A 13,910-nucleotide genomic window follows, 5' to 3' on the forward strand; every position below is an offset into this window, starting at 1 on the left:
ACAATCATCATCTATGAAAAATTGAATCTTAACGTCTGAATCTTGAACATCACAAAGAATGGCGATAATGTGAATTAATGATTCATAAGGTAAAATAATTAAACCGGATTGGTCAATTAAATTTATTATTGAATCATAATTATTAATTATTATATCACGGTAAATTTTCATTAATTCAGAATTAATGTCTATTTTATATGGGTTCTCGATGTTTGATGAAAGAGGTGGGGGGTATGTTGGATAAGTGGGAATTTCAACAGGTTCTTTACCGGGTTCAGATAAAATGATTGGGTCTCCATCTTCTTTATTTTGCTCCTCCTCCTTTTTCGGTAAGTCACGAGTTAATAAATTTGGTTGAGTTGCTGACCTTGTTAGTTCAGGGCTAACATTAACTTTAACATTTGAATAATTCGTGATTTATCATCATTTACGTTATAACCAACCGTAATCTCTGCTTTTGCGTTAGTGTTCTTTTGACTAGTGAAACGTCTTCTCATTTATATTCGAAAAAAAAATATATTTAAACTTTTATTTTGCTGGAACTTTTGAATCTATTATTCCCTGTATTTGTTCTTGAAGTTGATTTTTAGCTGGTTCATTGTAATTAATAGACCTAATATATTCATTAATTGCATTCTTATAATCATCTGATTTCTCAAATTTTCTTTTATCTAATTCCTTAACTAAATCATAAGTTAAACCTCGTTGCTGATATAATGGTTTCTTAATTAAATCTTTGAATGCTTGAGATAAAGCACCTGATGCAATTCTTGCTACTATAATTGGTTGGAATTGCTGTTTAAGTTCATCTTTAACATTTGCGAAAACTGGATCGAATAAAGCAACTTTAAAGAATTTCTTAGCTGAAATTTCAGGTCTAATATTTGCATATTGACCATCAAACTGGTTAGAATATTGTGGTAATCCATCCGGTCCCTCTTCAATAGCATTTAATTCTTCATTGAAATAAGAATATGGATTATAACGGTATGAATTAATTGGACCATTTTCACCTTCTCCAATGTATTGTTTAACAGCTTTTCCATTTTCATCAAATTGCATAGGATAACGTTCATTATATGCTTTACGTTTAGGATAATCAGTTATAGTTAATTTGTAACCATTTATGACTTTAATATTACCTTGACCATCAGTAACGAAAACTTCATTTATACCATCGGGTTTTCCATTTGGACCCGTAATGTCTGCTTCGTGTGCTTCCCAATTTGGACCTTGACGTTTGGCATATGCTTGAGCTTCTGGTAATGTTAAAACGTTTCTCATTTGTTTAACATCTTTTTGAAGACCAGCAACAATATGAACTAATTCTTTCATTCCATCAGGAACTTTCATAGTTCTATTATATACACTCTTTTTGTTTGTTCCTTGTTTTAATGGAACCTGTAGAAGATTTGCCATTTCTGTCATGTTTAATTATAAATACAAAATAAAAATTAATTATAAAAAGTTAATCAAATTTAACACTTCCTTTATTTAAATCAACTATTATTTCTCCATGTTCACCTAATTGCTGGTATTGTGTGTAAAGTTCATTAATGCTCATTGGTAAATTCACTTGATAAAGCATAACGTTCAACTGTTGACGACTAAACCCACTGAAAATGAAAAGTGTTGATAGATTTGATTTAATGTTTGTGCTTAATGCTTTGAAATATTGAACAGCCATAAAGAATGAACACTGAATGTGTCGACATTGAGTTAATAACTGATTAAAATATGATTTCTCATTTGTTATTAGTTTTGATTTCACTGCATCATCTAGAAAAATGAGTGAATGCAAAAATTCTCTATCAAAATTTGAAATAGAAAGTGTTTCAAATAATTCATCCCGTTGTTTATCAATAATTTTATCCTCTAATCCTTGCTTCTTGATTGTATTATATAATTCTTTATACATTAAAAAGTTTTTTAAATAATCTTCTGCTTCTTCTTGTGATAAATAAATAATTGGAATTTTGATTAAATGCTTTAAAGATTCAAATGTATCATCTGAAGGTGAACCTGAATGGTTGATATAAATTAACACATGTGAATAGGGGGAAGTGTTAGCAATAATGATAATTTGTTTTAATATCGTTAATGTTTTACCTTTATTCTGTTTACCAATTGCTGCAGTGATTGAATTTAAGTAACATTCAGAATATGGAATTTTCATTAATTTTTCCTTAGATAGAGCATTTCTATTATCACTCAATGCTTCATTAATCATATCATCTACGTATGTATTATATACTCCCGCTAATTCTTCATAAGGGGTGGATGAATTTAAATCCATTTAATCAAAAATAAATTTATAATTTTAAACATTTCTATTCATCAATATTTCATCATATGAACTTCTATACTGTGGTGGTGTACCTGTTGGATGATATTTCAAACCTTCGTCCGGTGTCCATGCCCAATATGTAGTCCTAGTAAACCAAACCTGAGGAGGATTTGTCACCTTTGAACAGTAAGTGTCATTTTCACCCTGAATGATTGGATAAGCTTTCACTTGTACTGTAACTTGTGAGTTGAAAGTTTCTAATCCATCAAAGAATATACCTGCTCCATCACGTTGAACTGGAATAGTGCATAAGAATGAAGTTTGGTCTTTCCATGTTCTAGCTAATGGCGTGCCATTATCATCATTCAGTGGTCTAGTTAATGAGTCCTCGTATTCTTCTGTGCATTCATTCACTCCATCTAAATCAGAAGCTTGAAGCATACGTGTAAAGAATATGTCACCCACTGTGGTCATCGCTTGATCGGGGAAGTTTCTGGAATCTATAGTGACCTGAAGACCTCGAAGCATTGGATTTTCTAAAACCGTTCTTTGCATTGCATTCTTCGGAAATGTTAACACAACATCTGTAACATTATGAAGAGCGTATGAGAAATCTGAGCTAATACCTTCAGGAGTGATGCAACCTCCATTTAGTGAACGAATGTCAATATGTTGAGCTGGAATCATGAATGGATCTTCCTTACTAAATAAACGTGGTATTGCTTTAACTGATTCTTCAATTAAACCGTATCCTGGTGTAATGCATTTATCCTCTAAAACTTCCATCTTTGTGCATGAAATAATAACGTCATCAACTGTTGCCTCAGCAGATGTAGCGGCTAAGCTTGTAATTAATTTGGCAGGAAGTCCGATTTGTTGGAATTTGCGATCATATTTATAAACATGATTCATAATCTTTTCATAATTTTCATCAGTTATCTTTTCATAAACGTAATTTTGTAAATCAGCAACTCTTAACGGGTCAACCTGACAAAATACTAAAGTATCCCTGAAAACATAATATTTAAGAATGATATCACCAAATGATTTAGGATAATCATCGAACGCCTGAAATGCTAACAAATCATTTACCGGAATAATCATATCAAAAGTGACATCAACTTCTTCATTTGCTTTCTTGAAAACTTCTGAAGGGTCAATATATTTACCACATACTGAGTTATCATATTTTTGAACATTATTATATAACGAATGAACAAACTTTTTAACTTTCCTTTCTGATTTTGGTTTATATGTTGCAAATGCGAAAGATTCACGGGCGCAATCCATCTGAAGATAACCGGCATCACCTCTTTCGGTTTCTACTTCTAATTGTTTAAAGCTTTGATTTGATGATTTGTAACCAACGAATAAACGCAAGCATTTAAAAGCGGCATCACATGTGAAAGCTTTATTTGAAACTAGAGTTGCTTTAACTTTGCGTTTAATATATGTGTCACCTAATTGGTTCACATCATGAGCCGGATTTGTAATTCTTAAATGAGTTTGTTTATCATCAAAATATGGAGCATCAGAGTCATAGCATGAACTTTCAAGTTCTCTATAATATCTTCTACCGTCATTCTTTGCGAATATTTCATTTATCTTTTCGAATGAATGAAACACATTTCCATTAATCGGTTTAGTGTTTGGCACCAAATAGTTAGTCGTCATTTATTAATAAATAAAAAATCAAAATTAAAAGATGAAAATGAATTTTTAATTTTAATGAAATAATCAACTATGGCTGCAGGTATATTTAAGAAACTGTGGGATAGAGTAAAAAGAGGAGCGAGTAAAGTTTGGGAAACATTGAAGAAGGGGGCAAATTGGATATTTAAGAATAAAGAAGCAATTAGTGACGTTGCTGAATCAATAACACCAAAAGCTGCCCCAATAAGAGAAGTTTTAAATAAAGGAGAAAAAGTTTATCAAAGACTACAACCGATACTAAGATAAAAATAATTTAAATAATTTATTTTTCCACTATCTACCCCCTATTTTATTAAGTATTCTTCAGCTATTCCACCAATTGCGTTCCTGCTTGTGCTCCATCGCCGATTACCTGCTTTAGTTATACTCCACCTATGATAGTTCCTGCCGTTTTCGCTACTGGTGCCAAAAAGTTTGCAATGGGTTTAATAATCTTTTTATGAACCCAACCCGCAGCTTTCTTAATTCCATCCCATAATTTTTTAAAGAATCCTGCCGCCATTTCTGATTTAATATTAATTAAAAAAATATAGAGTAGGTGACAAAAGTGCATACTCTTAAATTAACCTTAAATGTTGATTTTTCGATATTTTCGGTATTAACCTTATTGTAAATTTTTCCGGTGATAAATTTATCACACTGAGGTTATTTTTCCGGTGAGATTTTTAACCTTGATTTAATGAAATTAATATATATAAATTTTATTATTTTTAATTTCGAATGAGTATAATAAAATATTTTTTGTGTTTTTGTTTTTGATGTGATTTGAATTTTGTTAACTCTTTTCAAAATCACTTCATTTTTATGATTTCGGTGGACTTAGAGGAGCTTATTGCTTTTGGTATTAAACAGGAAGTCAAGGGCGGTGTCCCATACAGAAGAAGAACGGGATCTCCAAAGCAATATGTCACTTATTCATGTTCGTATCCCCTATGCAAGGCAAAATTTAGGGTTGAAGAACAAAATGGAGTGTTTACTATAAGCAAAGTTAATGAAGAACATTGCCATCATATAGGAGTTGAAATGGGTTCACATTACGCGAGTAAATTTTATCAAAAATGGATCGAACTTTATATTAAAAACGGTGGAAAGCAATTTCTTGCTCAAAAAGCATTTTTTGATAACTTCGGAATTGATACGAATAACAAAGAAACGATGAAACTTTTCGCGCAGTCTACTGATGCTTTAAAGCACAAATTTTATCGCCTTGATGAGATTATTGCACAAAGATTATCAAACGATCCTTACACTTCTTTGGAAGCATTTTTGAATAATTTACAGGAAGAGTGCCCAGATGATCTCGTTCAATTTGATTACAATGGAGATTTTTCCGAGTTTACAATCATATATGCACCTTTTGCTGCAAAAGAATTGGTGCATAGCATTGATAACCCTCTCCACGTCGATTCCACTCATTCTTTAATTAAAGGAAAGATCCAATTGTTTGCAGTAACAATGAAAACAAGTCAAAACACAATTTTCCCCTTTTGCTATTTTTTAGTGAACCCTCAGACATCTGAAAAAATTCAAGAATGTTTGGTGAAATTCTGTGAGTTTGCGCACCTGGATCCACAGCATTGGAGCGCTGACTGTGCGCTAAACATTGCTCGCGCAATTGAGGACGGATTTCCTCTTGCGCAGCTCAGTTGGTGCGCTGTGCATGTTTTACGCGCATGTGCAAAAGTTGGAAGCTATTTTGACAATCCACAGAATTTTGAGAACTTCTATTTAGCAATGGACTTTTTGACATTACGTGCAGATGCAACGAATGCAGAAAAGCTGGCTGAAGAGTCTGATGAAACATATGAGTTCTTGACAACAATGTTAGAAGAAGAAGAACCGCGCGCTTTGAAGTATTTCGATAAACAATGGAGAAGAACCAAAGAACATTGGATGATGTTATATCGTGGAGAAGGTGATTCCACGAATAACATTGCGGAATCACACTTTCATCAATTAAAGCAAACATTTTTCTTGGGTAAGAAAAATGAGCGCATTGATGACATCGTCATAACTCTCATCACTGTTGTGATTCCAAATGCGATTATTAAGGTTCAAGTCGCTAATGTTTTGAATGAAGAAAGAGCAGTAAGAATTCTTACAAGGGCAGGTAATCAGATTGTTGAGCAAAGAGCTTCAAAACACGATGAATGTTTGAAATTAATTCAACACATTTTGGAAATTGTCGAAAGCCGAAGGATTGAACCTAATGTCCTTATTCCATCTTTGAAGGCAATATTAAATTTGGCACAAAGAAGTTTAAAGGAAGAGTAAGCAAGATTAGATAATTTGGACTTTTTTTAAAATTAATGAATAAACAATATATTTTTGAAGTGTAAGCTTATTTACCTGAAGCTATATTACTTAATATAACATTCAAAGTATTATTGCTATTTATTGGAGAACAAATTTATGTAATTTTCACATGAAAATTGATAAATTTGTATTTCCTTATGATAATCAATTTTTGTATTTGTAGAGAGTCTCCCTGCATGATATCAAGACTTGGCTATTAGTCTTTATCCATTTTTGAAAATTGTATTGTAAATTGTAAGAATTTCTGAATACTACTACTATAAAATATAATTGCTTATCAATGTATATTCTCCCTGCATGATATCAAGACTTGGCTATTAGTCTTTATCCATTTTTGAAAATTGTATTGTAAATTGTAAGAATTTCTGAATACTACTACTATAAAATATAATTGCTTATCAATGTATATTCTCCCTGCATGATATCAAGACTTGGCTATAAGTCTCTATTCATTATGAGTATGACCCCATTTTTTTACAAAAAGTGCCGAATTGCAACTTTGTCCCAATCTCAAAAAATATATTTCATCACTTATATTCTAATTTTTATTTAATGATAAATGAAACCGATTTTAAAAATAAATGAAACAGAGGAGGAAGAAATAAATGAAAGTGAAAATGTTCAACAAAAAATAAACGTTGTTAAACCAATTACTGAAATAAAAATTTTTTCATCTGTTGAAGAATTTAATGACTATTATGCTAATAATAAAAAATTATTTGAAGAATTGACAACATGTAAATTGAATAAAATGTTTAAAGTTGATGGATTCAAAATTTCAAAAATAAAGGGGGTGGTTAGTTTGAAATCTATTCCTCAATCAAGAATCACCTCATTAATGAAAATTGATGATTTAACAAAAAGAATAGAAGAGATTGAAGAAAGAATGAATCAAATAATTGATTTCATAAATTCAAATAATCATTAGTTTCTTAAAGTTCTATGTTGAACTCATCAAATTCTTCTTCATCATTACCATTACCATTACCTTTAGCGAGTTTATTTACTCTTTCAACTCTATCTTTTGATAGTCTTGCGTTTAATTTTTTCTGAAGTTTTTCGTTACCAAGTTCTAAAATTTTACATGGATGATATTTAAACCCGTTAAATTCTTTTTCCTCAGTTTTAATCATTAATCTACAAAGAACTTTAGTGAGGTGGTTTTGTTGTTTAAACCATTTATCCTTAATATTTGTTATAAATTCAATATCCGGAATTAATTCCCAAATTTTTGAATTTTCGATTAATTTACCATCAAATGCAAAAGCAATAGGTTTAATATTAAACTTACCTTTATAAAATAAACTTTGTATGTAATCATCAAAATAAACGTCTACTTGTTTAACCTGGGTGAGAATTGGTGAAAGTTTATCCATTAATTGATTCACAGTCACGAATTTTGATTCACTCATTTCATACAAAATAAAAAAATAAATTATTCAAAAATGTAAGACATGAATTTTTAAAGTTTATTTTTTATTCATGAAAATAATTATTTCTAATTTCTTTTACTCTCTCGTATATACTAGATTTAAAGAATTCAGAACATTTCCCATAATCTCCTAAATGTTTTCTTATCCCTAACCTGTGCCAGTTATTATATGAAACTGAATAAACTTTATCTTTATCTTTACACCTTTCATCACTTCCAATATATTTATATCTCAGTTTTGATTTAGCATTTTCATATTCATTAGCGTTTAATAATTCACAGTCTTCCTTTTTAAATTGATGTTTAAGATATTCAGGATTTAATACTCTACGTTTATATGCTCCTAACTTAGTTCTAAAGGTTTTTCTACAAAATTTAGGAATTCCATCCTCTTTAATGTCATCAATGATTTCCATTTCATTATTTTCAATTTCTTCTTCTCGTTTATGAGGTCTTTGATTATGACTCCATTGATTCCATGAAATTAAATATTCTTTATCATTATATTTATACCTCATTAGCTTATTTTGGCTTTCATATTCATTTAATAATTCACAATCTTCATTTTTAAATTGAAGTTTAACCCATTCAGGATTTAAACAATGTTTAATTAATCGCGGAATATCTGACATCATCTATATATAGCTTCTTTTATAAAAGATAAAAAAATAAATTATTTTAAAATTAATGTTAATTTTTTAATGATTTATAAATAAATATATTTTAATGCATCGTCTATATATAGATGTAACAAAAAAAGTCACACAACCCTTCATATCCTACTACTAGTCAACGTTGGCTTAGCAATTTTTTTTTATGGAATTGAATCCTTCAGAGGATGAAATACATGATTTTATAAAGAGCTTGATGAAAAATGGAAGGAAACTTGTGGGATGGACAATAATTCAAGAAATTATCAATTTAACTGAGCATTATGGAGGAGCTTCGGGAAATAAGAATCCAGAAGAATTACAAGTGATATATGATTTTCAACGCACTTTCAGTCAAGAATCTGGTAAAAATTATCCCTTAATACTAGCAGCTCTTAAATTATGCCAAGACCTTCACAAAAATCATTTAATTTCGTCTGAGAAGTATTCTGAGTATTACAATTCACAAATTACACTAGATAGTTTTGGTAATGAATCTGGAAGAAAAGAAGTTGCTAAATTAATTGCTTTTTATAGACCATATGTCCAATATCTTAAAATAAAGCATGACCGAATATAAGGCATTGTTGCTCATATATTAGACTAACTTTCAGAGTATTCTATTTCCACAATTTCAGCTTCCAAAATCGATATTGTTTGTAATAGCACCATAACTGCACTATTATACCTTTTGTAATGTTGTTAAATTTAACGGAAAATACGTGTTATCTACTACAACTCCTTTCGGATAAAATTTATTTTCTTAATTGTTCAATATAGCTACATGCGATTTGATCTTATTTCATAATGCGTTAATAATTGCATATTATTGATATGACACCAATATACGGTTACAGATGATTTGTTTTAAAAAAATTCTTTTTAAAATAGCTTAGTTTATTCATATTCTTATTAAATTTGAATAAAACATTGAATTCCGCATGTGAATAGTCATTACAAAACTAATTTTTACATTTTTGTTGGTTATTGAGATTTTGCAGTTAATTTGTTGAAAAATTGTGCTCAAATGTAATGTTTTGAGCCACATAGATTAATCAATTTCAATGATTTCGTTATTAGTAGCTTATTATAAATTAATGATATAAGCTATTAATTTACTTAAAATATGAAGAACTGTATAATAAGAAGATGTGAAATGTAATAAGTTCAAAGCATAGCAAACCGATTTTAATGTAATTGAATATAATTAACATTAGCCCTGGCAAGAGTACAATATATACAGCCGATACTGTTAATCTCCAAGAATTAGCTAGGTGATTCACAATTTTGGAGATAACTGACATGTTCAAAGAAAACTAAAAAAAATTGTTAATTAATTATAATCCAAAAAATAAAAGATTGATTTTAGCTATTATTGAAAAGTAATGTTTTCATTGTACAGTTGCAGCAAAATATTCTGTATTCTGAATTCCATTGAGGACATTGACAACAATATCCGGATCATCGTTGACGTCATCAGCATCGAACATTGTCAAGAATCTCAAAACTTCTTCTCTGACATCTTCTCTTCTGGATATATCAGCAACAGTTCTTATCTTTGCGAAAGCCTTTCCAGGGCTCTTATCGTTCATGAGCTGAATGTTTGAGCAAAGCTTGTTGTATGCAGAGATATATGCTGGGCAACCAAGACATATATCACCTTTAACAGTGAAGACGGGGTCTTCAAGTTGGATTTTGGCCTTTGGAGCTTCTGCAATGCGGAGTGTGGAAAGATTTACGTAGTCGCATGTGAAGTATTTGTAGAACTCATCATCCTGATGCGATGCGACAATGAATGGAATAGAGGTAAGAGACTTACAAATGGAAACTGGAATGGAAACCATGCCCTCGGAAGCAGAAAATTGCTCGGATGAGAGTAGTGCTGCAGCGCAGTGCTCGAAGTGATCGTAAACAGCGACAGCTGATTGGAATCCGAAAATGATAGCAATTTCATTAGGGAATTTCATACAAATATCGACGTAATCTTTAAGGCCTGATGGAGTGTTCCAGATTTTGTGGATCTTTGTACCTAATGCAGTGAGGTTTGAACGTAAAAGAGAGTCGTTAGGAGAAATCTGAGGAGGAAATGTTGGAAGAGCAACAGCTGTGAGGGATAAAAACCACTGCTGAAGCAATGGGATGTATGGAGCAAAGTCTGGACGATGAATCTTAAGGGCTCTGAATGTCGGAACAGCCATGAATGTCAAAATTTTGTTGAAATCTGTAATTTCTAATTCATGTTGTAAGAAGTTTATTGGGACAATGAGATATTTCTGAAGGTCATGAGCAATTTGAGCCTTTAGGAAGAAAACTGTAGCTGCCATTGAAAGAGCTGTAGTCTTGCCTGATTGCATTGGTCCAGTAATAGCGAATTTGAAATCTTCTGCCTTGAAACCTTTGACTTTTTCGATAATATAATTGTACATAATTTGCGAATTTGGATCATCATGAATATCTGTTGTTGGAGAGATAAGTTCTGCTACTAATGAATCTTGGAAGAGATAAGACTGTCTCTCATTTAGAAGTTTGGTTAAAGCGTCAGATTCTGGAAGTTGAGCTTTAGCTTCTGGAGATAATGTAGTATAAACTGAAAGAAGAGAATCTATCATATTTTCTCGAACTGTGTTTGGTGAGGCTGCAATTGCTTGATGCTCGGCTATATTTTGAGCATGTGGTTTTGTTCTAACTTCTTGCTCAACAAGAGGGAGAACAATTGTTGGTCGGGTAGGAGCTGGAGTGCGAATTTTATATAATGGTTGCGTGGATTCGTCTACTGGAAGCTTAGCGCAACTTACATATATTATTATTTCTTCAGGAAGGTTTTTCATTGAAGTAATACGATTCATGTTTTGATCGAAAAGCTGTGTGGGCTTTCTCTTCAAGTCAAGGGCTTCACGAGCATTAACCATGAAATCTTCGATCTTTGAATTGTATTTGCATTCTACGGCAGTATCCTCTGGAAAATCAAGCTTGCAAACTTTAACTTTCCTTACACGAGCTGTCGTTGCATTTCTTGGAGAACGAATGCGCGGAGATTGAAACATTTCTAATTTATCTAAATCAAATTTATTTTCACTTCAAGCCGTTTAAAATATTTCAATCTTTTCCAAAGTTATTTAAGCATACTACTTCAAGTGATTATTAATAACTATATTTGAGTTTCATTCATTAAAATCTGGGGTTGAATAATTTTTAGATAGTGATTTTGTGCGAGAGAGATGTAGTCTATCTAAATGCCTCCCACTCTTCAATTCCCAACTTTAGAGAAGAAATAGGAGCGTGCAAGGCATTAATTATAGTTCAATGCTTTGAGATCTCCTATTCCCTCTTGAAAGTTCGAAAACTAATTGCAAAAAATTGATGATTTCAAACTTTCTCAAAGAAATTGAAGAGTGAGATGTATATAGCCTATTTCTGTCTCCAACTCTTTAATTCCCACTCTAAATCATATTTTTCTCTTTATTTTACTCAGAATTTTTCTTACACTTTACTAAATGTTTCATGACACTTCGTATTTTCAAAATACCACAATATATATGAAAAATGGAGGTAATTTCGCGTGATAAACATTCATTTAGTATAAATAATTAGTAAGATATAAAATTATCTTCTTTTAACAATAAAGGAATATAGTGTAAGAACTAGTATTATGCTTTGGATAGTTTTTCAACGCCCTTTGTAATTTTGGCGGCAAGTTCTTCGCATGCCTGCATTTCTGAACGGAGTTTCTTGATTTTAGCAATATAAGCTGGAACCTTAGCCATTACACGCTTAAGTTCTTCAAGTCCTTGCGGCTCAATCTTTTTAAGAGATTCTAAGCACTCGTTTTGTAACAAAATAACTTGATCAACTTTTGTTTCAAGAGGGTCTAAAGGTCCATGTGTAACCTCAATAAGAGAACCACTTACCCCTTCCATAATTTTTTTTTGAATAAAATTTTTTTATGAGTGAAAGTAGATACGAAAACTTTAAGAAATATTTCTTCGATCCAAGCCCAACAAGCTGGATCTGTGAAATAGATAATGACTATTTATTGTCACAAGTCTCTTACTACGGCTTAAGTCAGTATATTACATATTATTCCCATTGCTGTGCTGCCTTGCGTGGTAAAAAGATCGATATCAGCGAATGTGATGATGCTAAAAAAGAACGATTTATTAAGAATTGCATTAAATTATACGGTTTACTGCACGGAAGATTTATTTTAACAGAAGAAGGCTGTTATCAAATGGAAAAGAAATACATGGCAGGACTTTTCGGAACATGCCCAAGATACAGCTGCAAACGCCAAAATCTTCTTCCAATCGGACTCACAACGATTCCAGAAACTGATACCGTTAAGTTATATTGCCCAAGGTGCCATGATATATACGAATCTACATCCAACTATGATGCTGCATATTTTGGGCCCGATTTCCCAATCATGTTCTTGAAAATGAACAAGATGCCGTTACATAATAATTTCATACCATTCAATGTTAATGCTTATGCTAACAATAAATTAGGTGCGCCAGATGTTGAACGCCGCCTTGTAAGATGGTCAGAGAAAGCAAAAGAAAAAGATGATGAACAGAAATAAAAGTGTTTTATATCGTTGAATTTGAAATTAAACTTATTTTAATAATTCAGTCTAGTAGAGCTCTTGTCGTTCAAAGTTCCGCTTTCTAGTTATAAATGCGAACAGTGTGACATTTTGGGAGACTCGCGAATACAAATTTCCCAGGAATGATGCATCTCGAGCAACATGAGAGCATATTGCACTCTTGTTGTCGTTTCTCCCGCTGCGGGGGAACGATTGAAATGTTATTGTTTCTCACTATTAGCAAGCATATCCTATATAGTAGTGGCAGAAAAAACGTAATGAGTTTCCATTAAAATAATGACTAATAAATTTTATTACTTTTGAGGTTCGTAAATAATTGAATTCAATGTTTTTTTTAATGTCACTTTTATAAAAGACGTTTAAAATAATAGTATTTTAATGTCTAAAATTTCGGGAACAAGTAAAGAATTACGTATAACTCGACACTGCGAACTAAATAGATTTGTTGCTCTTGTTGATCAGAGAGCAAAACATTCGTCAGGCCTAGCAATTCACCAAGATATTATCCCATGTAAAACCGATTTTCAAAATAAAAATCAAAATAAAGTCGCAAACATCGAGAAATCAAAATATTATCGCCAAGCAGAGGAAAATTATAAGAATAGAGGCAAACCAAATCCCGATTTGATTAGAAATATTAATGCTAAGAAAGAAGCAAGTGAAAAAACAAAGAAAAATCTTAAACAATACCAACGCAAATTGCTCCAAGGAACAAAAACAGTCCAATCTTTCGAAGTGGCATCTCAACAGCCAGATGCAAGAACTCTTGCAATAATTCGTCACCTATATCTTGTAGGTGCTCTCCCAGAAAACTTACAATTTAATTAACATGTATTTTAATGCTATTTTTGTGTCGAATAAATTTATTGTTTTGATTTTTTTTTAGAAGTAGTAGATGGACTACTTCTG

At 31.6% G+C, this 13,910-nt stretch overlaps 8 protein-coding genes across 8 annotated transcripts, besides 2 other annotated features; 4 read left to right on the forward strand and 4 right to left on the reverse strand.

The window, feature by feature from the left end:
- Positions 1–2,896: part of a mobile genetic element that runs on past the window's edge.
- Positions 529–1,428, reverse strand: TVAGG3_0075220 (uncharacterized protein; the record flags this gene model as incomplete). Its single annotated transcript, XM_051221855.1, has 1 exon — positions 529–1,428. One exon carries the CDS (start codon positions 1,426–1,428, stop codon positions 529–531), a length of 900 nt encoding a protein of 299 aa, XP_051106841.1.
- On the reverse strand, positions 1,469–1,687 carry TVAGG3_0075230 (uncharacterized protein; the record flags this gene model as incomplete). The annotated part of the gene is made up of 1 exon (XM_001314073.1): positions 1,469–1,687. One exon carries the CDS (start codon positions 1,685–1,687, stop codon positions 1,469–1,471), a length of 219 nt encoding a protein of 72 aa, XP_001314081.1.
- Positions 2,897–4,030: 1,134 nt separating the features above from the next.
- On the forward strand, positions 4,031–4,246 carry TVAGG3_0075240 (uncharacterized protein; the record flags this gene model as incomplete). The annotated part of the gene is made up of 1 exon (XM_001314074.1): positions 4,031–4,246. The coding sequence occupies one exon, from the start codon at positions 4,031–4,033 to the stop codon at positions 4,244–4,246; it is 216 nt and encodes a 71-aa protein (XP_001314082.1).
- Positions 4,247–4,532: 286 nt separating this feature from the next.
- Positions 4,533–6,828: a mobile genetic element.
- TVAGG3_0075260 (MULE transposase domain-containing protein) lies at positions 4,805–6,274 on the forward strand (the record flags this gene model as incomplete). The annotated part of the gene is made up of 1 exon (XM_001314075.1): positions 4,805–6,274. The coding sequence occupies one exon, from the start codon at positions 4,805–4,807 to the stop codon at positions 6,272–6,274; it is 1,470 nt and encodes a 489-aa protein (XP_001314083.1).
- Positions 6,829–9,640: 2,812 nt separating the features above from the next.
- Positions 9,641–11,454, reverse strand: TVAGG3_0075270 (uncharacterized protein; the record flags this gene model as incomplete). Its single annotated transcript, XM_001314076.1, has 1 exon — positions 9,790–11,442. One exon carries the CDS (start codon positions 11,440–11,442, stop codon positions 9,790–9,792), a length of 1,653 nt encoding a protein of 550 aa, XP_001314084.1.
- A 498-nt stretch (positions 11,455–11,952) lies between these two features.
- TVAGG3_0075280 (uncharacterized protein) lies at positions 11,953–12,323 on the reverse strand (the record flags this gene model as incomplete). Its single annotated transcript, XM_051221856.1, has 1 exon — positions 12,046–12,315. One exon carries the CDS (start codon positions 12,313–12,315, stop codon positions 12,046–12,048), a length of 270 nt encoding a protein of 89 aa, XP_051106842.1.
- Positions 12,324–12,341: 18 nt separating this feature from the next.
- Positions 12,342–12,977, forward strand: TVAGG3_0075290 (protein kinase regulator protein; the record flags this gene model as incomplete). The annotated part of the gene is made up of 1 exon (XM_001314077.1): positions 12,342–12,977. One exon carries the CDS (start codon positions 12,342–12,344, stop codon positions 12,975–12,977), a length of 636 nt encoding a protein of 211 aa, XP_001314085.1.
- A 402-nt stretch (positions 12,978–13,379) lies between these two features.
- Positions 13,380–13,829, forward strand: TVAGG3_0075300 (uncharacterized protein; the record flags this gene model as incomplete). Its single annotated transcript, XM_001314078.1, has 1 exon — positions 13,380–13,829. The coding sequence occupies one exon, from the start codon at positions 13,380–13,382 to the stop codon at positions 13,827–13,829; it is 450 nt and encodes a 149-aa protein (XP_001314086.1).
- Positions 13,830–13,910: the final 81 nt, after the last annotated feature.

This window comes from Trichomonas vaginalis, chromosome IV, assembly GCF_026262505.1.
Source record: "Trichomonas vaginalis G3 chromosome IV, whole genome shotgun sequence".
Classification (NCBI taxonomy): Eukaryota; Parabasalia; order Trichomonadida; family Trichomonadidae; genus Trichomonas; species Trichomonas vaginalis.